This window comes from Thermobia domestica, chromosome 15 (genome assembly GCF_964235325.1).
Source record: "Thermobia domestica chromosome 15, izTheDome1.hap1.1, whole genome shotgun sequence".
In the NCBI taxonomy this organism is placed as follows: Eukaryota; Metazoa; Arthropoda; class Insecta; order Zygentoma; family Lepismatidae; genus Thermobia; species Thermobia domestica.
In genome coordinates, this window is record NC_137468.1 from 103,261,745 (window position 1) to 103,287,377 (window position 25,633).

At 36.1% G+C, this 25,633-nt stretch overlaps 2 protein-coding genes across 5 annotated transcripts in view; both read left to right on the top strand.

Moving 5' to 3' along the window:
• The window catches only part of LOC145671176 (uncharacterized), a 126,268-nt gene that overhangs the window by 42,250 nt on the left and 58,385 nt on the right, over nt 1-25,633 (top strand). For 3 of the 4 annotated variants that reach the window (XM_081740022.1, XM_081740023.1, XM_081740021.1), the window contains 2 exons: nt 1,236-1,372; nt 8,675-10,811. In XM_081740022.1, coding sequence (XP_081596148.1) covers nt 1,236-1,372; nt 8,675-10,811 — 2,274 coding nt within the window. The remainder of the gene's footprint in view (nt 1-1,235; nt 1,373-8,674; nt 10,812-25,633) is intronic. The other variant, XM_081740024.1, reaches the window with a different exon arrangement.
• On the top strand, nt 10,818-19,054 carry LOC145671984 (uncharacterized). Its single transcript, XM_081741172.1, has 2 exons — nt 10,818-12,168; nt 18,963-19,054. The coding sequence occupies exons 1-2, from the start codon at nt 10,869-10,871 to the stop codon at nt 19,052-19,054; spliced, it is 1,392 nt and encodes a 463-aa protein (XP_081597298.1). The 5' UTR covers nt 10,818-10,868.

Consider the following 25,633-nt stretch of genomic DNA (forward strand, 5'->3'; position numbering starts at 1 on the left):
ACAGATGAAAAAAAGTGCAACTTTCAGATTAATATTGCGTTGAACACTCAGAACAGCTGTGATGCGGCGTGGAATGGAGTTATATAGATCGGGAATAGTAGCAAGTGGAACAATACATTATTTCATGTGCAGTACATCATTCAATTCCATGAAAGAGGATGGACGTAGGAATCTTACCGAATTCGTATCTACAAAACGGACCACAAATGTACATTTCTGTTCAATGGCCAGGACATGGAGATTGAGCTGGCCAGGAGAGGTGTTCAATTTCATCCCGATATACCGTAACAGCTCTAGCTGTGTGAATGAGCTCATTATGATCGTGGAATATGGTGTCATTGCCAGAAAACATGTGAACCATACTATGCATATGGTCCACTGAAATGGTTACATAATTATGGGCAGTGACGCGACCAATAAGCGTCAACACAGGAGCCACTGAAGGTCAGGATATTTTGGTCCACAACATCACAGAGCCGCTTCCATGTTTCACGATTGGCCGGAGACATTGCGGTTCGTACATTTCCTTGGACTTCCGCAACACATAAACACGGTCCGTAGTTTAAAATAAGGTGAACAATGGCACATCTGACCATATCACACTTTCCGGTTATCAGCGACCCATACTGCATGTTTGCGGCACGATTGGCTAAAGCGTTAGTGTCATATATCAGCGGTTTCGCCCTGCAGCCCGATCCCGTAGGTTCATGAACTCGCAGCAAACTATGATTGTTGGCACAGATTGTGGGAGGTGTTTCTTGAATTCCTCCGTCCCTTGCACTGCAGTTTCACAACGATTCTGAGTGACAATCCGCTTATAATGTTCGGCGGGACCTACCATTGAGGGTTTATTTCTACCACTGTTCTTCTTTGCCGACGTGGTTTACCATGAATTTTTATAGCCTGTCAATACCTTGAACTCTGTCCCTCGCGACACACCCAACACACTTGCTGCTTTCGTCACGCTCGCACCACATAACTAAGAACTAGCGATTTGTCTCTGTGGAAATCAAAAGTCGCTCACTTTACACTATCACCGTCTACTGAGTTCACTGTACATTTTCGTTCTACTGCTCCTCACGTAGTACGGAGTTGGCCGTAACACATCACCAACAACAGACCGGCACTGCACTCACCGCTCTAAAATTAAACGTGTTTCCAACTGCAGGTGTTCTGTTATTTTGATAATCAGCTATACTTCGCTCTGATTGTTTTCATTTTTTGGTTATTTACAGGAGTTTTCAAGGGGTAAATCAGAAGCATTCCGGTTAATGCAGCAGAAAATGCAGAAAGAGTTGGAGGCAGCTAAGGAGGAAATGAATAACACTATCAAGAAAAAGGATGAGGAATTGGCTGAAAAACTAGCCAAAAGGTTTGTGCTCTTTCGTGTAAGTTATAGTATATTAATATATCCATGAATTAATTTATTTAATTTATAAGGCGTCCATTTAAAATATTTAAGTTTTTAAGAATTTAAAGTACTTTCGACACAACACTAATAAATGAGTGTGGATATCTTAAGAACTATGAAAAGCTTCTAGAAAACATACTATCCACCGTCAGTCTGTAAATGAGGTATGTACCGTCGCACAATATTTCGTACACTTGGAAATAAAATTCATGATAATGTTCAGATAAAATATAGTAAGTAAAGTTCCGTTGAATGAAAGGAGGAAAGTTCTGTTCCGATTCCTGATATTTTCTTCCCTTTATGACATTATTTAGATTAAAAGAACAATGAAAGTATGTTTAAAGAATGGTAAGGGTTAGGATTCCGGAAGAATCATTAAGAAGATTGGTATAAATACCTTAATTGCAATTCAGTATTAAGAAAAAGAGGAAAGGAAAGGGAAAAATGTATATCTAGTATGGTGGGAAAAACGAATTGTTGCGGACTTAAACAAGAATAGCTTGCATAATGCGGTTTTGAACAACGCGAATTTTGCTCTAGTGCAGCTTTTATTATCACATGTTTTTAGGAATTGGCAATAGCTTTTCCAACTCTCTTTCTCTATATATATATAAAAAGCAAAAAGAAAAGAAAACAAGTAAAAGCAGTAAATAACACGTATGAACATATAGGTGGAAATGCTACATAAGTCGAGTCAGAATATTGACTTGTGATATGGTGATTTTAACTACAATTAAAGAATGGGAGAATGGTGGCTCAGTGGTAGAGCGCTCATTTCTATTGCGAGGGGTTCCTGGTTTGATCCCAGGCATGTGAGTTCGTAGTGAACAACATCGTGTCCATGGGTTTTCTCGAGATCTTCCGTTTCCTTCCACATTCTCATTTCATCAGTCGCGTTCATAAACTATTGTGCTAATTAATAACTTACGTGGAAATCCATAATATGACCTTGTAATTTGTTGTTCTAATAGTGATTGCCACTAAATTCACTTTTTGAACACTTATTTTTGATTATGTCTTTGAGATTTCTCCACAAGCAAATTTAAGTTCTTCACATTCTCCACTCGGAGCTGAATTATCTGTTGAAAATTATTTCGCAGCACCATAATCTAAAACCAAAAAGAAGTGAAGAACTTCATTTTGTTTAGAAGAAATCTCAGTCATACTACATGTAGACAAAATAAGTATTCATCTATATAAGACGTAAAATGCATAAAATTAACAATAATTTTTGCGATGTATTAAATCTGACAGTTGAAATAGTGTTAACAGAAGCCTCAAAAAGTGGATTTAATGGCAACTACAGTGGAACAATAAATTAGAAGACATGTTGTGGAATTTTATAGAAGTTGTTAATTAGCACCTAGTATTTGTTTACGAGTGGATACATTGAAGATAATCAAGGATAATCAAAAACTGGAACATAAGACCACGCATTATTCAGTGCAAACTATTCTTTATAAGAAAACTAAAACTACAATAGATGTAAAGGTAATGAAACTGGTGCTGACGACGTTCCTATCGAGGAAAGAAATACACAATTAAAGTAACAAATACGAAGGCACAACGTAACTCACTTTTTTTTTTTCCTTTACTCAAGTTCAATTGAAAGCCCTTTACCTATTGTACAACTGGGGTGAGGTCTGCTGGTAAGTGGATTAAATATGTATAAATAAAATGAAACATATCTTTCCCTGATAAAACAAAATAAATAAGTTATATTGTATATAAAAACAGTTCTTTAGTAAATAGTGACTTGGTATAAAATTCATCATCTCATCTTTAGTATTCTATTTTTGTTATTTCGTAGAAGTTCCATATATTCACTCTGATAATAACTATATTTCATCACTAGTGTTTCCCGTTTACTAGTTTGATTTTGTATATTATTTTGTAAAAGTGTAAATAAATTAGATTTCTCAAACATCAGCAAAATACCTCAGATTAATAAAATCAAAGTTGTAGCGAAACTTTCCATAAGATGTAACCTATAAGCTTTGTTTCTAAATGAAAAGGGAAAAACTGAGAAAAGAATTTAAAATATTGGAAAACTCAGTCACAAGCATTATATAAAACCCTTGACAATGCTCACAATAGGTGCAGAAATTTGTGGAAAGACATTAAAAAAAGGTTTTCCCTGATTTAGCAGCAGCCTGAGCTTCCATTTTCGTTTTATTTCTGGTATAGTCTTTTCTGGTTTTCTCTAAGCACTGTAACCTTTCAATGAGATGCAATTATAGCACATTTAGAGCTTTGTCTTGCCCACAAAATAGACTTGCTTCTCGTACAGTTTGTCGCTGACAGCTCATGCATAATGGGTGGTAATCTGGTTAGTCAGTTTTTTTTATATATATATATATATATATATATAAAGCTTAGGGAAGACAGCAGCCTTTCCTAGTGCGAACTTTGATACTTGTTGACTTTCCCAGTAACCAACCAAATCATGTTCTTGCCTTGAAACTTGTACCAAAAGCTCTTTTTCTTCGTCAGACAGAAAGTACTGGGGGATGGGTGCCTGTACGTAATTTTCGTCATCCAGAACGAAGGAAAACATTTTTCTTCGATTGGATCACTGGCTTTATAGAGTTGACTCACTAATATCTTTCATTTTTCCAATTATTTGCAGTTTTCGTCTAGTTTCTACTTCTTATTCAGGCTGCTTTCATCCACTGGTATATAGAGCGAATCAGATTCACCTTTCTTATCGCTTCCTGATCAGACATTGAGCGGTTTACATGTGTACAACTGATCACCTTTTCCTATATCTTACTATCTTCATCCGGGGTTTTTGAACAGTAATTATGTTGTATTGAAATCTGCATTCTACTTTAAATTGTTTCAATGTGTGGTTGATCATTCTAATAATTATTCTTATTTACAAAATCTTGGCTTCTTTTCATTATTGTTGGTCAAGAAAACATGTGTGATGCAATTTGGCACGAAACTAATGCTCCTATGGATTCATTCTAACTTCTACTTCCGATTGACGGTGCAACACATACTTTATTGTTTTACAATTCATGTATAAAAACGATTCGCTTCTGTGATGTATGCTGTACTCATAGCGTATCAGGAACACAGAACACGATCAATGGACTTCCCTTATTAGGAAGAAATGCAGTTTGATAACCCAAATGTCAAATCTCAATTCCTCATCGCTCTTTTCCCAACAATGACCTCAGCATCCTGAAATAGGTTACATTTTTCTTTCAAAAAATGGCATTCGAATCCAAACGTCTTCTTAGTTTGGTAGTTACTTTATGTGTAAAAATAAATTAGATTATAATGTTTGTAACTAGCTTAAAGTGGCCACTATTTTTTAAATAGGATTAACCAACTTTAATTGCAATATTTTAGAGCTCAATTATATATATATATATATATATATATATATATATATATATATATATATATATATATATATATTCCGTAGTAATTCACGGGATTGTTAATGTCTAACAGGAATTTGTTCCATTGTACAATTTACAGTAAGTACATTTTCGTTTCAAATTATGTGACCTGTACCACACCATAGGATTTTACATTTTCGTGGCTTTATGTGCATAAGTTCTTGAAAGAACTATTATAGAACCAGGCTAATTCTAACGCTTTGAAAAGTCAAGGAAAAAAAGTGTGAAATTTAATAGAAACATATTTCTGCTTACCAATCAATGTGAAAGAGATCTTTCAATTTGATCGTTAATTTAAAGAGCTTTTATAGTATGAGGAAAGTTCGTAAAATTTCATGTTAAACTTCTCTTGGCTTAAATTTCTAACGAATACTCTTATTTGGATTGCATTTTCGTTGTTGTGACACATGTGCACAAAGAAAGCAACATCATAAGATTTTTAAGAATATCCTATAAATATATTTCCATTATTTCGAGTGTAACTAAAAAATATTTTCACATATTGAAGTTTAACGAGTTTAGCAAGATGACTTCATAGAATGGTCAGCTTTTAAAATCGAACTTTAGACATGCTGGGAACTGTTTTTCATCTTTTATGTTTCTCTTCGATATGATTCCCAAGGTGTTTTTTTTTTTTTTTTTTTTTTTTTTTTTTTTAACCTTAGTGCATAACTTAAGAAAATAAAAAAATAAAGGGTATAAAAAAGTAGAAAGTGAGTCAGAAAGTATCTAGAAAATGCATTAAATGAAATAATAGTTCTCTTCAGGATTTTTGGGCTGTAAAATTTGTTTTGAAAAAATGTTTGTATACTGTAACGTCCTTAGTTTGTAACACTGAAATAAATGTGGTGTTGCAAGTTTTTATTTTACATTTAGATTTTAAATATTTAATCTGACGTAGAGCCATTTGGAAAAACACAACTTTTTGTCGAGTTGGTAATACTGCTAATCTGGTAATATTGTAGAGTATGTCAAACAGTCTCTCCATGTAAATATTTGGATCATACAAAATTTTAGCTTTTTTTATCCATTAGTATAAAAATTACTTAGGTATTTCAAGGTAAATGGTCCTCCTGTATATTACGTACGTCGTTGCATAATGCAATGGAAGTCAAAGATGCATCAGACGCAAATATTTCATACGTGCTAGTAGTTATAATTTTCAAGATTTATTATGTCGAAGGAGCACTGTATTAAGTACATGTGTTCCACCTTTTGCAACTTGCGTTGGAATGTCACATCATACAAAAACGTGTTTTTGTATTCACCATTTCTTTGTGCAAAAATAAAATAATGCTTTTCTTCTTTTACTTTATCCTCTATTACCTTTATTTCTAAATTTTTGACAAATGTCTTATTATCCCTAAACAAGAGCTGCACTTTGAAGTGAAATACTAAAAATAAAAAATAAAGTTTTGAATGAAATAGTGAGCACAAAGTACACTTTATTAATGAATTAATTCATCCATTCTATTACTTCCATTAGTTAGAATGTCTGTGTTGTTAGTGAAAATTGCTCTTACTTTGTATTCTGGACATGATAATTATAGCAGCATATTATTTCAGAACTTCCCTGGTCCCTTTCTTAATCTATTTCTGCTATTCGACTGTGCGCTAAAACATAGTTACAGGCTGTGCCTATCAGTAAAAATACATGCTTCAATATAAAACCTTTGTAAGAGGAAAGAATTTAGTGAAAATATAAGCATCAGTGCTGTACTTATCTCTATAAATTAACATAATAGTTTCCACTATCATTGTTAGTGACAGTACTGTAATGTTTTCTGTGCAGAAGTCAGTAGAGTCAATGGTACACGGGTTTTTATGTCCCTCGCCTTTTATTATTATTATTATAAAATATTATTATTAGTAGTAGTATTAAATTATTATTATTATTAATGTAACATTTTATTATTATAAAATGTTTGTACAATTTATATGGTACAATGAATCACAATAAGTGATTTCTATATGTCTCCATAAGTTTTCGTCAAAATTAGACACAATTGAATCTCCTGCCCGTTGCAGCATGGTGGTAAAGTTAAGGATGACTCTTCCCGTAGCAGCTGGGTCTAAGGAACCTCTTGCCCATTGCAATTATCTTGAATTATTGCCTGAAATTCTGACTGATAAACTACAGTTAATTAGTGTTCTTAACTTGCATATTCCTTACACAGTTACTAGGAATTACAAAATTTTTGAGGGTATATGCAAATTAACAATATGAATTACGTGTAGTTTACCAGTTAGAATTTCTACGTAAGTGTCTAATTTCATCTTAGTTTTGAGTGACAAAATCTTAAATTTCCAGCGCAACCTGGAAGCAAATAAATTTTGAACAGATTCAATATCATTATAAAAATATTGTACGCTTCTGTTCCAAACACTAGAACAATATTCAAGATAACTTCTAACATTATCTAGTTTAATTGATGTACAAATTTGTTAGTGTTTGTCTACGGCTAATACTTCTCTTTTATGGATATAGTTATCGCAGATTTTGGTATTATCAAAAAACAATTTACCAGATGTCACCCTTTATAATATATGTGATTATTGTGTTTTGATATATTTATGCATGCTTGCTTGTTTTTGTGTTTCCATTATTGATTTATTATTATTATTATTTCTTCTATTTTGGAGCAAAGTATAACGTTCTTATTAAAATATCGATTTGTAACAGTTTCACCAATTAACTAAATCTTTGCCTTAATAATTAACTAAACCTTAGCATCTTTCTAAATAATGATATGAAACTCTCTCTTTTGTTGTATAATGTCTGATGAAGCCAAAGGTTTGGTTAATTGGCGAAACTATTAGAAATCGATATTTTAATAAAAACATAATACTTTGCTCAGAAACTTGTGTTACATTAAAGCAAAGCGAATATGAACCAGATTGTTAAAGCATGGAGTTCTATGGGTGGACAGTACTGTTTTAGTGGTCAGTATAGTAGTAGATGATACAATGAAAAGGGATCAGAGACGTTTTGAAACAGTATGTTTTTATAATTCTTATGTCCGGGACACAAGGTATGAGTAATTTTTTTAATAATAAATTTGCATCCAGTAGCTTCTATAAGTGAATATGCTTTCATACTAAAATGTTAAAGCTTTCATCTTGCCGTGTACACTTGTATATAGTTACATAATAAAATTAATTATATTTTAGTGTGTGTTATTTTGTTCTTATTCTGATCAATTTCGATTTCACAAGTTTCTAAAATCTCCATCAGGGCTCGTGAATTTAGAAAATAATTCGAATTGTTAAGTTTATGGAAAATAAGCACATCATAAACAAAGTAACTGTTTTACGTATTGCACCTTAACAGATTGAAAGATCCAATTAGGAATCGTGTTTTATTAGAACTTTAAATATAGATAGAGGAACTCTGAACAAACAATGAGATTACATTATACACTATTGGACAAATATAAATTCACTTCACGACTCAAATAGAAAATTCTGCATATATCAAAAATATACCTACACAGATTTTGAAAATCGGCAACATTGATGCAAAGCAAAAATCAGTCTGACTATTATCTTTTAAATTCGAAAATTTCAGGACACAACAGAATGACATAATAATGTATTCAATATAAAACACGAAGTAAAGAAGAGGATCAAGGTATGTGATATTAAAAGAGCAATCTAAATTTTTCTCTAAAATCATAAGCCCTGGTGAATATTTCAGAAACATGTGAATCGAAATTGATCAGAAAAGGAACAAAATAATACGTACTAAAAGGTAATTAATTACACTATGTAACGTTTATATATATATATATATATATATAATTTTTTTTTTTTTTTGAACAGATGTGTAATTTCTTTCTTTTAATTTCAGCACACAGGAAGAGGAGAGGTTAAAGCAAGAGACTATAGATTTGGAAAACAAAGTAAAAGCCGTAAAGCTGGAATTGACAGCAAATTTAAAGGAGAAAGATGAAAGAATACAAACCCTAGAAGCAGAATTAACCAACGCTCAGCTAAATGTGCAGAATTTGGAAAAGCAGGTAGTGGTCAATGAAAATCATTCTAAAACTTTGGCGTTAGAGTTAAATAATGCAAAGGATCGTGTTATTAAGTTGGAGGAACAGCTGAAAGATCTGGAAACTGTAAAAGTGGAGGATGAAGCGTTGAAAGTGAAAAGTATGGAAATAGAGAAGAAATTTAAAGAATCTGAGGTAACTATCCTACAACTTAAAAGTAGAATAGAAGAGTTGGAGGGTGATTTGAAAAATGCTGTTGAACACAGACAAATACTGGAAGAGAAACTGGAACAACTTCGAAGTTCTCAACAGGAAGTTACGTCGTTGAGGGAAAAAATTACTTTATTGGAAGATGATGTGGCAGTTAAAGACAATGAGGTACAAAGCTTGAAACTCAAATGTAATGAACTATCTCAGGAAAGTGGTGCGAAATACACCGAACTCAACAACGTGATAGAGGATCAGCAGAAAAGTTTAGTTGAGAAAGAAAATGTGCTCATATCACTCCAAGAGAAGTACAAAAATGACTGTGAGAGTTATCAGCAGAAATTAAGCGAGCTTCAAACTAAACACACTGAGATAGTGGCTGAAAGTAATAATAAGCAGGCTGACATGCAACATGTAATCGAAGCCCAACAGAAAGAGTTAGCTGAGAAAGATAAGCTGCTGGCTGCAGTTGAAGAAAATCATCAGAAAAACATTGAAAAACAGGAACTAAATGTAAGTGAACGGAACACTAAAATTTCCGAGTTGGAAGCCAAGTGCCAAGCTCTAATTGAAAAGCAAAGTAGACAAAAGGCAGAAGCAGAGTCCCGAATTGAAATTCTAGAAAAAGAAATAATCACATTAAATGAAAGCCTAGATAACTGCCGTTGTGAACTGGATAATGTGAAACAAAACCGTGAACAGATTCTTAGACAGAAAAATGACGTTTTACGCGCTCTGAAACAAAGTTATAAAATGATCAATGAAATGAAGAGTTGCTTTAAAGCATTCCGGCAAGAAACGAGGAACCAATTTGAAGAAGTTGCATCCATAGAACGAAATTTGAATAAATCGTACCGAGAAGCCAATAGAGGTTACGACGAAACTATTAACAGTTTAAAATTACAGTTATCGCATAAAGAATCCGCGGAGCAAGAACTTCGAACCAAGTTTTCCGATCTTCAACACCAAAGTGAAACAGAGAAACGAAATTTTGAAAGTGATTTTGAGAGACGTATTGAAGATCTAGATAAGAAGATTCTAGAACTTAATGAGAAGAAAACCTTTCTACAGTCTGAATTGAATAAAAGTCACAATGAAATTCAGGGTTTACAACAGAAATTGGCAACTATGGAAACTGTTATGGTAGAGAAAGATACCAGTATTTCAGTTTTACGTGAAGCACTGGAAACAGTGCAAGATAGAGTGGAACGAAATATAAGTGAAACAAATAAAAGGATAAACAATATCCTAAATACGTATGAGAAAAAGCTTGTTGATAGTAATGAGAATTTGAAGATTCTGATGAACAACGTAAGTTACCTTAAGTCGGTACTTAATGAAAAAGAGCTGAAAGAAAAAGAAGTAAGCGAAAATTGCGATATACTCAAGCGAGAAAAAGATACGCTTAACACACAGCTGCAAGAGCTAAAATGTCAAAACACAGAAATTTCGAATACCAAGATGCACATTGAACAAGAAAACGAGACGTTAACCTTGAAACTTAAGGAAGAGCAAAGTCAGAAAGAAGAACTGGAAAAAAATGTAATGATAATTAGTGGCGACTTAGAATCGATCCGTATCGAGAAACTTGACGTAGAAAAGGCACTTCAAGAAGTTAGTTCGGCTCTTAGCACAAGTGAAGAAAAACTCATGAAACTGGAAGAGGAGAATCAAACTTTGTCAACTTTGTTACAGCAATCCGACAAGTTGCTTGAATTAAGGACATTAGAATTTGAGGATCGAATGAAGACGGCCGAAAAGACCATGGCGGAACAATTAGACGAGGTGAGTACTGTTCAGCAAAATGAGTTAGATGCGGTAAATAAGAAATGGGAAAAAGTAATGGACGAAAAAGAGAGTGAAATTTCTTGCCTTAGAGAAGATGTGCTTGCTAAAGAAAAATGTATTCACGATTTAGAGTTTAGGGAAAAAGAACTTAATGATTTACTAGAGAAGGCGAGAAAAGATTATGATAACAGTTTATTAACAATGGGAGAGCGTGTAAAAAATGAAATTGATATCATGCGAAAAGATACGGAAAATTTAACAGCAGAACTGGATATGTTGAAAGCTCAGCTCCAGGCTAGTAAACTAGCACATGAAAATAGCATTCAGCATTATGAAGAAGAGCTAGCTAATTTATCTAATCAGTTACACAGAAAAGATAAAGAATTTGCTGTAGAGAAAGCTACTTTGGAAGGAAGGGTTAGTGAGCATCTGAAAAATAGTAAAAATGCAATGCAAGAATATCTTACGCTTTCTAACACCAACAACACTTTAAAAGCGGAGCGTGATATTTTGAAGCAGGCAGTAAGTGAATTGAGGGAGCGAAATCGAACTTTGGAAGAAGAAAGCGTGAAACAGAAGCAAGTGATAAGCGATATTGATGTCCTAGAGGAGGAATACTCCAGAGCCTTGAATATCGCAGAAGCGAATTGCAAGCAAAAGTATATAGAATTTCTTAGACTGTTTAGGAAGGAATCAAACGATTCGTTGAAAGGGCTTCGTTCAGCACTTCAAGATCTATATGAGATGATAAAAGAATCGGAGTTTGAATTTGCCAAAGAGTTTAGTGCAAGTCAAACTAAGTGTTCTCATATTTTGCAGCAAAGTGAGGCTCTACTTAACAGCTTGAAAGGTGAGCTTACCAAACATGAAAACTCTGTAGATAGTGAAGCACAACAGTCAATGTCCATACTGAAACGAAACCACGAAGAGTTTCAAATTATGTGGAAAAAGAAATTGAAAGATTGCCATTTAATTTGGTTGTCATTGCTAACATACTTAGCAGAACAACTCGAAGATCTAGTGAACGAAATCATTTCCGAACATCATGTTCTCCGGAATGAGGAAAATCAACAAACGAGAGGGATCGGTAGTGAAAGTGTAAAAAATAAAATAACTGAACTTTTCGAATTGGCAAGAGAAAAGTACGGTAATAATATAAAAGCCTTGCTTTTCCAGTTTTCAGAAGATTGTGTTAAACAGCAAGACAGTTTGCAAGTATGTGCAGGGACGGGCGAAACAAATGCGAAAAACCAAGGGTTTCCGGATATTGAGGACCATTTATGTGACGGTGATGGAGACATCGCAGAATGTTTTAAATTAGCAGCAATTGAAATTAAGGTAGCTCACATTTGCTGTTATTTTGTATTTACTTAATGCACTGATTTGCCCCTGCTGCACCATATTGAATTGAGTTGTATATAGATAGGAGTTTGCATAAATTATTTTGGCTTGCTTCATTTGCATGTGTTCAAAGTATCCAGATGTGTGTACATATATGTGTATGTATGTGTGTAATGAACGTGATTGCCAACTTCATTTGTTTCGCGTTTGGTGAAATGAACCTTTACTTATGGATACTTATTTCCATAAGCTGTCACTTACTGCCTGTTATATGTGCTAAAATAAAAGGGAAGATATTCTTGCATTTCATTGTGGTGTAGTGATGCCTACCACGTTCAGTTAAACAGACTATGGACTTATTTCAGAGTTATTGCTGATGCTAAAAGGTACATGATCAATAACTCAAACATGAAGTGAGCTCTCCCATAGTTGTATGGTTAGTGTATGCGCTTTAGCGTGTGAGACTAGGGTTTGATTTCCCGTATGAGCTCATGTGGCTTAGATCCCACGTTAGCTGTAGGTCCGTCTCAAAACTTTGGTGCTGAGAGAGACACTAAAACTCAAATCAACGAAGCATCAAATATGAAGTTCTATCTTGTATCACGAAGTAGCATAGTTTTTTAAGTCCAGTTAGTTACAGTTGTGAGAAGTAGGTTTGTGTACTTTTTCTCAGAAACGTTTCACAGGAAAGCAAGAAGCCCTCACATATGTCTCCAGTTTAGCAACTTAGAAGTCCTCGACAGAGGTGTCAGCGCACATTAAAAGTGTTTGATTTAATCACATCTTCGTGATACAAGGTAAGGCAGTTTGTGTTTGAGTTATTTCAGTTATTAATCGTGTATTATTTGGAATTCGGCGGGAGCTCATGCACTTTGGATCTCACTTTAAGCTGTGGGTCCATGTCTCATAAACTCACTGCTGAAAGGGACGCTAAAATACAAATGAAATCAAATCAGTGGAAGTAGATGAAGAGTTGAGTACGTTCTGTAGCATGCATGGCTTTTTATTTATTTCTTTTTTTTTTTTTTTTTATTGCTAGACAACGAATTATATTTATGTTCGTTATTTTTATACCATGTAACTTCGTTTCCTTCATCTCATTTACTGGTTGAAAGTAGTTAATTATTGTGTAAATATTCTGCTTTAAAAAAAAAAAAAAAAAAAAAGGTAAAATTAGTAAGCTGAACGTTTTAAACTAATACGTGCATATTCATAGGAAAATATTGAAGAAATGCTGGGAAATCGATCGCAGGAAAAGCAGAGAATCAAATCCAAGTCTCCTGCTTGCCAGCTTATACACAATCACTGAACTACCAGCGACGTGTCAAATTCCTGCGTTTATTACTTATTCCTTAAGACTCAATTAATCTGATAGTTATAACTGCTAGCAGTGATATTGTAATCAAACCATCATTCTGTTGATATTAGCCTGATTCGAGGTTAGTGTTACGTATAATCTTTAAGTTGTTTCGTTATCACATAGAAATGGATGTGCGTGGAAAAAATGTGTTGGGCTTCGGAGCTTAGGTAGTAAAGACAGGAAACCGAGATACCCCTGGTAACTCAGAAGTAAAGGCAGAGGTCCCAATAAGTGAGATGCAGAGATCCGATTTCTTGTCAGTTCATCTATTTTTGTTTTCTTCGTCTTCTTTCTGTGAATATTATTCACTACACATTAGTGTTCAGTTAAAACTAAACAATATTAAATATGCTAGTATTCATGCGTATTTGATACAAACACCGTGTGCGTGGGCTTTCTCGGGGTTCTCTCGTTTCCTCCCACTTTCTTCATTCCACCATTTCATTCATCACTCATCATCACCGTCTCCTTTAGCCTAACGGGCATAACCGCGGGACGTAAAACTTAAAGATTTCATTTCATGCGTATTTGTTTATAATGCTGCGTGGGAGTATTTGATATTACCATATTACCATGTAAGAGAGTATCCTTTTTTAACGTATGATAAACTTCTGTGCAAATATCATAATATAAATTTCATTCCTTTAACTTTATTTATATGTTTAGCTGTAGCGCATTAGATGTTAAAACAAATCGGTCATTTATCGATTTTTGTCGATTATATATATATATATATATATATATATATATATATATATATATATATATATATATATATATATATATAATATGAACGTCAATATGAAAGTGGATGGCTGGTTTAGGGTCATCAGGGTAGCTTAGTGGGTTTTGCACTAACAGTAAGGCCGGATACCTGGCATGATTTCGGCTGAGTGGCAAATTTTTATCATTTGTTTAACATTTATTTACGAAAAAAATGCTCTATAATCACTATTATTTTTACACTATAAGCGATTTTGCTAAATGCGTCATCAAGTAATAGGGAGGGGAAGAAGTAGAAAGAATTAAGAGGAAATTTAAATAACAAAGAAGTAGCTGTTCAGCGTTGAAATCCAAGATATACGATGGCTGCATTGAAACCTCCCAGCCAAGTTCTCTCAATTTCTGATGATTCGTTAAAGTCTGGCGTTGTCAGGCACCCTTGCCGTGGACCAATTCAGGTGTTTCTTTTGAATTATTGTACCTGCGCTAATTATCGACAGTACAGGCCCCAGTCTACTGTTCTGCCCGGCGGCAGCAGCTTGTCATGCATTTTGACCTTCCTGGACGTCAATGTGGGGTTTATCATAGACTATGGAGATTCTCCCTGCTTCAACTGCGATCTTTTTCGCACCATGTTCTCGTAGGATATCAACGGTTCATCACTCGCCATCAACCGGTTCAGAAATGGCTAGAGTTCGTTACATTTCAATAGAGATTCGTAGGTGGAAATTCAATCAACTAAATGAACTCATTCGTGGCTAAGCGGTTAGCTCCCGCGGCGGGGGGGACCCGGATTCGATTCCCGGCGGGAGCTCACGTGGGTCGGATTCCACGTTAATCAGTATGTCCCGTCTCATATAGCTTCGCTGCTGAAAGGGACGTTAAAGTCAAAATGAGCTCAACTCGATCGACTAAATGTTTTTGAGTTAGATCATGTGGCATCCAAACATATCGAGCTTCTTTTTGTAGTCAGCTTTGTCAAAATGATTTAAGACTATTTGGTGACGAACATTTAGGTCATTAACAATGTTATAACTGCATACGTGGCGATCTTGCTCGACTTTTGCCAGAATTCCATTTATTTGTTCTGTGATAGGTTGCCCTCTGCGAGGAGCATCTTGGACATCGAAATTTCCAGACCAAAAGCAATTGAACCATCGTTTGGCCCTTGGCTTTGATAACATAGCTTGCCCATAAACATTGAAATGTTCTTTACAGGCCTTCGCAGTATTTGCGCCTTGATCGAAATAAAATTGTAAGATTTAGAGTAGTTTTGCGGAAAGTTGACTCACCTTCACAGCGAATACATTATGTCTCCTCCAACACGTTTACACATTTAGTAGCTTGTCAGCTATAAAATGACGTTATTCCTTACCCGCTGCGATTCATATACCGTGAGATTTTTGTTACTAACGGCATCGTGCGCAAAAGGTTCACTACTTTTGAGATTACCTGATATGTAGACAACCTTTTTTGACAAGACCTTTTTAGACACTGTTTTTGACAAGAACATTAGAAACATTTCAAATTAGTCAGGAATATTTTTGCTAATTTAGTTGAGGACCCCCATCATGTTGATTGATAGATTGATTAATTTATTATTATTCAAGTTTAGCATCCTTTTTCAGCACAGACTGTGTGGACCAACAGTTTAAAGTGGAATCCGAACCATTATAATGCGCTCCCACCTGGAATCGAATCCGTGACCTCGTGCATCAAAGGTACACGCGCTAGCCACTAGATGAGTAAGATGTCCCTAGCAAGTTATGCCTGTAAAATGTGTCAGTCAAGATCTTATTTACTCATGGACCAACATGGGACATCGGCCGGGGTGGCAAATATCTATCACCAATGTATTTTTAAACTTCCAAACTATGCTATGCATCAGTGACGGAAGTCCTGTAGAACGACTGTCCGTCCGTCTGTCTGTCTCTTAGCAGATATCAGCGCAAAGATGGTAAAACATAAGAAGTGTTTTTTCTCAGTCGATTCATCGTCCCAAGAATAAGTTCTATCTCCTCCGTTAACCCGTTATTCAAACCAGAAGTGGTTGAAATCAGCCATTTCTGGTTTCCACGTTTATCGGCATAGAACAAAAACGGAAACACAGCGAAAAGCAGTTTCTTGCAATCGGTTCAGAGCTTCAAGAGAACACCATACTCTATCGAGACCGGAAGTTAATATTTACTAATACTTCCGGTTTCCGGTCTGATTTTCAAAACAAAAACAGTAAATGATTTTCAGAAGCGATTTTTTACAATTTGTTCAACATCCCAAGAATAGGTTCCACTTTTCCATTATCCCTGTCTTTAAATCATAAGTGGTAGGAATCAACTACTTACCGATTTCAACATTCATCGCTATAGAACACAAACAGTAATAAATAGTGACAAGCGTTCTTTTAAATAGATTCACTGTCTTAAGGAAACATATCATCACCACTCGCAATATTCTATGGAAAGCAGAAGTGGTTGCAGTTTACTCATGCTTTCGATTTCAGCACTGATTTTCATAGAGCAACAACGGTAAGGGATATTAAAAAAAAACTGTTTTCGATACAGATTCATCGTCTGAAGATAGTTTTGTCTGGACTTTTATATACCTAGGTATATCCATTCAAACCGGAAGTGATGAGAATGTACAAATATTCGGTTACAATACTGATTGCATAATTGATGAAACGGAAATAGTTAGCGACAAGCAGTCTTTTTTTTATATTGGTTCAGTTTATGTTCCTCTTCCGATTTTTATTCTTCTATTACAACCAGAAGTGATAGACATCAATTACCACTTCTGGTTTTAATTTTAATCTTCATAGAGCAAAAACAGAGAGAGAGAGATAGGGAGCAATGGCTTTTGATATAAATTCAGCGTCCGAGGAACATGTTCTATCTTTGATCTTATTAATTTATTGCAACTAGTAGTTATAGATGTACTACTTCAAGTTTGAGTATTGAATTCGCATAGTTCGGAATTCTATCGTAATTTCACACTGTAAAACGAAACTAACTTGTTTCATTCTTCAGTTCGGGAAATTTCAGAAATTTATTATACACGTGGATATGGATATGACACGGGATTTTTACATCTTTTTAAACATTTAATACCACTTCCACTTTGATTATTCACTTCATTTTCCAAATTTTCTTCACTGGTATTTATTGATATTGAGGAAGGAGCGAGAATGATAAATATTGCCCTTGTTGTAGTAGAATAAAATGGCAATATTCGTACTTAACGCCAGAATTAGGTGGTGTATGAATTATGTTAATTTGGAAGTAACATAACATGTCTCGCAATACGAACACTTAAAAATGTTAAACTTCGAGTGAATTCACATAGTGAATTATGTATGTATATTTATTACTGTACTTCTAGTGTTAAATTGAAATCCATTCCAGGGCCGAGGTGACTTTGATAGAACGCTCACTTCCATTCCCTATGAGGTTCCCTGGTTCGATCCCAGATCCCACCAGTGGCCCCACGTAGCGTAGTCGCTAACGCTCTCGCCTTCTGTGTGAGGGGTCCCAGGTTCGATTCCCGGTGGGGGCACTCGGTTGAAAAAGTGTCAAACGCTTTTTCAGGCCAGCTATCCTGGGTTTTTCCTCATTCACGCCAGGGATGGTAAGTTATAGGTCCCAGGCCGCTTCCTCCCTTCCCTTTCCCCGGATAGTGTGCTCGCCGAGGGACGTCATCCCTCAAAATGTGACGGGCTAAATGACCATAGATGCTGAAAGCCCAGAAATCTAAATCCTAAATTCCAGATCCCACCAACATGGCCTTGTGGTGAACAAACACTGTGGCGTGGGTCCCACAGGGTTCTCCTGTTTCCTCCCATTTTCTTCATCCCACTATTATTATCTATCTCATCATCACCGCTTCCCTTATCTTCGGTGCTTAATCGTAGGCATTAAACTAAACAAAAATGTATGCCTTTTATCTTTCTGACATTTTATTTCATCTTCTGATAAATCCGTTGTTCTAGTTGTGCTCTGTTGCTTCATTTTTAACTGTATATTAACATTTATGTCAGAGTAATTATTGTTGTATTATCTGCGTAGAAAATGCTCGTACTATGTGTTACCTTACTTGAAAATAATTTATGTATAACAGCAAAGAACAGGCCCTAAAACTGAATCCTAAGGAACACGCATCATTATAAGTATTCAGTAGCGTCAGAAGTAATTTTTTGTATCTAATTTGTTCCCGGATTAATATATGATATTCCAACCATTTGCTGTCACTCTTCGAGAAAGAACTTAAACCACCCATTGCGATTCTTAATTTTATTTTAATTTTCTACAGACTTTACTTTTTGCTGTAGTGTGTCCTTTTCGCTTTCTTTAAAATCTTTTTGTATATATTTTGTAAATTTAGCAGTACTCATTGTCAGGAATTTTGACTGTAAATTTACATTTTAGATGTAAAAGTTTCAAACTTTTACTAGAATAATTATACATAAATCAAAAGAATTTCAACGAATGCAGTTATCTAAAATTTCTCGATTTTCTCAGTGATGAAGATTGGTCATCAGTTGTATCAAGTAAAAGTTATAATTTGAATTAAACGTATATCTAAATCTAAACATATATTTGAATATGTTTTTCCCCACCGCACGAAGTGTGGATGATTTGTAGAACAAAGAATACATTTCTAAAGGAATAATTTTAAAATATGTTTCTTTTACGTGTGGTAAAGGAAAACATGTTCAAATATATGTTTAGATTTAGATATACGTTTAATTCAAATTAGAACTTCATCCAATATAAGTAACGACCAATCTTCATCACTGAGAAAATCGAGAAATTTTAGATAACTGCATCAAATGAAATTCTTTTGATTCATGTATTTAAAAAGAAATTCTGGTAATCTGTTAAAATTGGGTAGCATGATAATTTTTGCTAAATGTAGGTCAATAACTTCTGCTTTATGTGCATGAGGAGCTATCCTGGTAAACAATGTTTGTGATGTTCCTGTAGGGCTACGTCATGGATTATTACATGCAAATTATGTGTGTTCATTAATTCTGTCAGGTTTTGGGAATTTCGGCTTTCTTTACTTTCATTTATATTAAAATTCTCACAAACCTACCATGTACTGATATTTCAAGTAGGCAGTGTTAAATATTTTTGAGGTGATTGAGAAATATGCTAACATTTGAATCTGAAATACAATGACAGCCATGATAAGTTTTGTTTCTTCTTCTTCTTCTTCTTCTTCTTCTTATTATTATTATTATTATTATTATTATTATTATTATTATTATTATTATTATTATTATTATTATTATTATTATTATTATTATTATTATTATTATTATTATATGAATTCACCTTTTACTTCAATAGCATATATTCTTTCTATGGTGATCTGCTTATTTTTACAGTACGTTCACTTATTAGAGCAACTTACATTATTGTTATTGTTTTTGATAACCTTTTTGCAAATTATACTTTATTTTGGATTTATGTTTGACATCAATAGTGGAACGCAAATATTATTCTTAATTCCTTATTTTCTGTCTGTTTAGTAATATTTTATACACAACTGTTTTTTTTCATACCAATATACTGAAATCGAACGCTGTTTATCAATATATTATTAACTGAAAAATTTTTGTGACAGTAAAGTAAGTTTATAAGGTAACATAAAGTTATTACGGATTAGAAATTAGATTTCTGGGCTTTCGTCATCTATGGCCATGTTAACCCGTCATGTATGAGGGACGATGCCCCTCAGCGATTACACTACCCGGGGAATCGGAAAGGAAGAAACGAAAGGGGAAGCAAGGAAGTAGCCTGTTACCATTATGTTAAGTAACATCGCGACATTTGCATGATGTGAATGAGAAAAACCCAGGAAAACCTCACTGAGGATGGCTGATCTGAAAAGAGTTTTTACACTTTTTCAACCGAATGTCCCCACCGAGAATCGAACCCGGGATCGCTTGCCAAAGGCAAGAAAATTTAGTGAGTTTTGCTACCCGGGGCCGTACATGAAATTATTCAAGTATATATTGTATTAATAATAAAGCATTTTTTTTTTTTTAAGAATGACAGTCTACTAATCTGTCACTTTCTCTCTTCATTTGGTCCATCCTAAAGATGCTGAGTTTTAGGTGAGCCTCAGAATTTTCCTGACGATCTTTTAGAACTTAAAATCTAATTTAGTGTAGGAAAGCTTTTCCGACAAAATAGATTATGAATTGCTCCGTTTTAAGGTGTGCACTGACCCTGAAATCGTTAAACTTTGCATACTGTAATGTGATTTTAATTGTTATCCTGTTCACACAGAACGTCAGTTATGCTTTTAAGTTTTTAAAGTTCGAAACTTCAGTATAGATATGTAAGAAATCAGTTTTCTACTCTTTAAAATATCTTTTTTGAGATGACTAAGTTTTGAATGTTACTAGAAATAAAAGTTAAAACAATAGATTTTTTATCTTAATTACAATAATTAGTTACGATTAAACAGGCAGTTCATTAAAAAAAATGCTTTTTTATTTTTATCTTTAGATAACCAAAGTTATGTCCTGGGTAGCAACAACGTGTCTAAATTGTTGACATGCTTTTTATTCTTTTAGGTTGCTCTAGTTATTATACACATACATTTTTAGTGGTTCGTCTTTAATATATCGCAGATGGAAAAAACGTGGAATATTGAACGTTTCATTTTTTCTTAGCCAGCATTCGCTGACACACGCAACAGCAATGTCATTACTTTCAAGAAAACTCCAAAATCTGTACATTTCTTATGAAATAATTGTGTACTTTATGCATAATAACTAGATCTTCATGAGAATTAATAAAAATCTTTCAGTCTACGTTCCACGGTTATGTTGGTTAGGCTAATGGGGACGGTGATGTTGAGAAATGAAGGCAATGGTAGAATGAATAAAGTGGGAGGAAACAGAACTCCGAGAAAACCCCAACACATGGTGTTTGTCCACCACAAAGTTCACTTGGCACGAGGTGGGATCGAACCAGGGACCCAACGCACTATAGGTGAACGCTCTACCACTGAGCCACCGCGTCCCTTAGACTTAATAAATAAAGTCTTTGTTTAACGTTAGATTTCACTTTTCTTAATTTTTGTAGGCGGTGATAGATATTACTTTTGTACCCCAGCAAAAAATGAAACTATCAGAGGCCTGAAATGGGTAACTTAGATATAGAGCACTCACTTTTGGTTGAAGGGGTACATGGTTTGATCTTTGGTCACTTGGGTTTATGGTAGACATCGTGTGTCCTTTTTTCTTATGGTTCTTCCGTTTCCTCGCACATTATCATGCCACTAGTTCTTTCAGTCATTCACTTCCATTAATCATCCACCTCTGTTAGCCTATAGTGCATAATCATGGGACGTAAAACTGGAAATTTTATTTCAATATCGCCGCCATATAGACTTTTCATTAATACCTTGTGTTCAGTGTTGTCCACAAAAATGCTTGTGTCCATCTTTTTGTCAGTTAATTTCTGTTAATTCATTAGATTTGTTTAGCCATTCTGCCCTCTGTTTCATAAATATAAGAAGAAAAATGAGGCTTATGTTTTTTCAGTGTTTGAGCATATTGTCAGCATTTCCAAAACTTGGAACAAAATATATGTTTTATGTAGTGTCAGTTTTTCTGTAGAGATGTCTCTGCAGGTCAATATTGTTTCTATTTGTAGCCTCTTACTCTGGCGGTCTCTTGTCTTTCTTTTCAAAAATACCGTTAGGTCGCCTCCCGCATGTTTTTGTCAGTGTTGTGTTGTGCTTTCCTGCAAAGGCCTCGTGTGCGGGATCTTCAGTGTTTGTATGTTGTATTTTCTTCATTCTAATACTTATTAATTCCAGCAACTATACAAATTTATACAGTCCACAACTTTTAACTAGAGATACAAAATAAAATGTTATTGTTTTGAGTAACAGTTTAATTAAATGCGTAAAACAATAAATTATTGTTTGGTCGTCGTATGCATGGTCCACCCGCGCCAAATTACTAGTGCCTATGTGAACTGTTGCTGTGAACAATACTAGGCTAGTGACTGTTATTTTCTCACGAACATAGTACAATGTTCTAGAGATGGAGCCGCTAAAAATTAAAATGAGAACATTAATGTCAAAAATCACGCGCAAAGAAAAAGCCATCACAGAGTTGGACGCTACCGCAGCGGCAGCCATCTTGGTGCATCAGGCTATTGTCAGTGAACTCCAGCAGGAGTGTTCAAAGCTGCTGGATGATATTTCGGCGGTGGTAGGAGACGAGGACTTCGAAAAGGAAGAGGAAGAGTTAGCGGAAATGGACAAACGAATAATCCAGATGTGTGTTCAATTGATGGACTTTCAGTTGAAGGGAAATAAAGGAGCACAGTCCCCGTCTTCGTCTGAAAGGCAACCTGCTAGTGACGTAAGATTACCCCAGTTTTAGTTGCCAGTGTTTTCGGGAAACCTCCATGACTGGTTATCGTTTCATGATTCATTTGTGGACTCAGTACACAATAACAAAAACTTGTCAGGTGCTCAAAAGTTGCAGTACTTCAAAACATCTTTGAAAGGGGAACCAGCACAACTCCTTCAAGCGATGCAAACCACGGACAGCAACTACAAAGAGGCGTGGAGTATTTTAATGCACGTTATCACAATAAGAGGGAAATAGTAAACGCGACGATTAAATGCTTAGTTACGCAACCCGTAATACAACAAGAATCGCCAGCCACCCTATGTAAGTTAATTGATACCACGATGGAGTGCACGCGGTCCCTCAAGGTGCTCGAGCAACCAGTCGAACACAGGGATGCTATCTTGCTTTATCATATCGCGGATAAACTGGACAGTGAAAATCGTAGGCAGTGGGAACTTTCGTTAAAAACGAATGAACAGCCATCATTTGATCAGTTCGCAGAGTTCCTCGATAACAGAGCCCGCGCGCTAGCAGTGTCGTCCGGCGGGAAAACGCGCGTCGCCGGAAGTAGTGAACAAGTCAAGAATCGTGACAAAAGACAAATTTCCTCCCATGTTACTACTAGTGCACGTGGTCAACACTATGTGACCATTATGTGACACTACATTATGTGACGTATGCAGTGCAAACCACCCCCTCTACAAATGTGCGGAGTTTACAAAACTCAACGTGTATGATCGTATTACCCTAGTGAAAGAGAAAAAACTGTGTTTTAATTGTCTTCGGAAATTGTGTAGAAAGGATACATGCGCATCAGTACGTGTCGCAAGTGCGCTGAAAAACATCACACTATCTTGCACTACGAGAGAGCTGAGCCACCAATGCGTGAATCAAATATCACGACCTATGTTGTGGCGGACGCAAGTGTACCACAGGTGTTATTATGTACTGTAGAGACCTACACGGGCCGAATTATTCGGCCCGAGCCCAATCCAGCCCGAACGTACCTAGGCCCGGCCCAGCCCGGGCTCGAAAAGTTTTGAAGATTTTCGGCCCGAGCCCGGCCCGGCACGATAAGTTTTTCAAAATTCTTGGCCCAAGCCCGGCCCGGGCCCGATAAATTTTAAAATTTTTGGCCCGACCCCGGCCCGATATTTTTTTTAAAAAAAAATAGCTCGAGCCCGAATCTATCTCAAAATTTAGTACTAAATTTGACCTAACCCTCAGAAACTTTCTAAACTCTGGTTCACAACCTGACGCTTGCCTCCCGAATGGCACCATTGCCTCCTAGAACTTTGCCTGTCATCGAGAGAACAAAAACTCCATTCCCTGTAACAAAAATCTAACTTAATTGATTTTTAGCATAAAGTGAAGATGGCAATATTGTTTAGCGACAGGCAAAACATTCCCACCACTTATTTTTATATTTTGAGTTCAGTGAAGGTCAAGGTCAGAGCTCAATTTACCGCATAATGCCTGCAATCCTCTATAGTGAAAGTGGAGCCGCTAAGCAACACAAACTGTAAATAGCTATTGTATTCTTTGTAACATTTTTCACGGACACATTTCTTCAACGTTTGGCTTTATTCCAATTATCGTTTAACAAAAGTCAATAATTATTAAAGAATTGCAATTGATCGGCCCCAACCCGGCCCAACCTGAAGAGAAATCAGTGTCGGCCAGCCCAAGCCCGGCCCGGCCCAAAGAAATAACTGTCGGCCCGCCCAAGCCCGGCCCGGCCCTAAGAAATAACAGAGTCGGGCCGGGCCTCGGGCCAGGCCCGGCCCGTGCAAGTCTCTAATGTACTGCCATCGTGAAAGTGAGAGGAAATAATGGTGTGTATTACCCCTTCAGAGCGATGGTAGATTGCGCGAGTGAATCTAGTTTCGCCACCGAGAACTGTGTACAGAAACTGGGTCTCAAGAAAAAGAAATCCAGTATTGTGATTTCCGGGATCACAGGAGCAGGAGTGGGTACAGCGAATGCAATGGTGGACTTAGAGTTTCAGCCATTCGGAGGAACAAGTGAAACTTTCGAAACGTGCTGTGGTGGTTCAGAAAGTTATCTCCGATTTACCCAAACAAAAGTGTTCTGGTGCTACAAACTGGTCTCATTTAGAGGGCCTAAGATTAGCAGATCTCACTTTCAACGTAGTGGGCCCCATTGACATTCTGTTGGGAGCAGACGTGTTTCCATCACTTATGTTGAGTGGGAAGCGTATGGGGCCACCTCAGACGCCTGTCGCATTGGAAACTAGTCTGGGTTGGGTGCTATCTGGCAATATATGTCCGACGAGTGGTAACCTAACGGTGACGTCACATCGAGTTTCGTGCGAGATCGACGAAGGTCTTCGCCAGTTTTGGAAGTTAGAAGAGCTCCCACTTACAAAATACCTGTACAAGGAAGGAAGGAATTGTGAAGAACACTTTGTAGCTACACACCACCGTGACGAGCACGGGAGTTATGTGGTGAGACTACCTTTCAGGGGTAACAGTCCTATTAGGCAGGTCACGTAAAATCGCAGTGAAGAGACTGTTAAATACTGAACGGAAGTTAGCTAAACAACCCTCCCTTCAACAGCAATATCGTGACTTCGTGAGGGAATATATTCGGTTAGGGCATATGGATCTCATTCCCGCCAGCGGGGGCCGTGGTGGCTCAGTTATAGAGCGTTCACATCTGGTGCTTGGGGTCCCGGGTTCGATCCCAGCCCCCACCAAGTGAACTTTGTGGTGGACAAACACCGTGTGCGTGGTTTTCCTCGGGGTTCTCCCGTTTCCTCCCACTTTCTTCATTCCACCATTTCATTCATTACTCATCATCACCGTCTCCTTTAGCCTAACCGGCATAACCGTGGGACGTAAAACTCAGAAATTTCATTTTTTTTTTTTTCATTCCCGCAAGCGAGAGAAATATCCCACCTGAAACCAGTTGCTACCTACTACATCATGCGGTTTTGAAGCCCTCCAGCTCCACTACGAAGGTACGGGTGGTCTTCAGGGTTAGATTTAA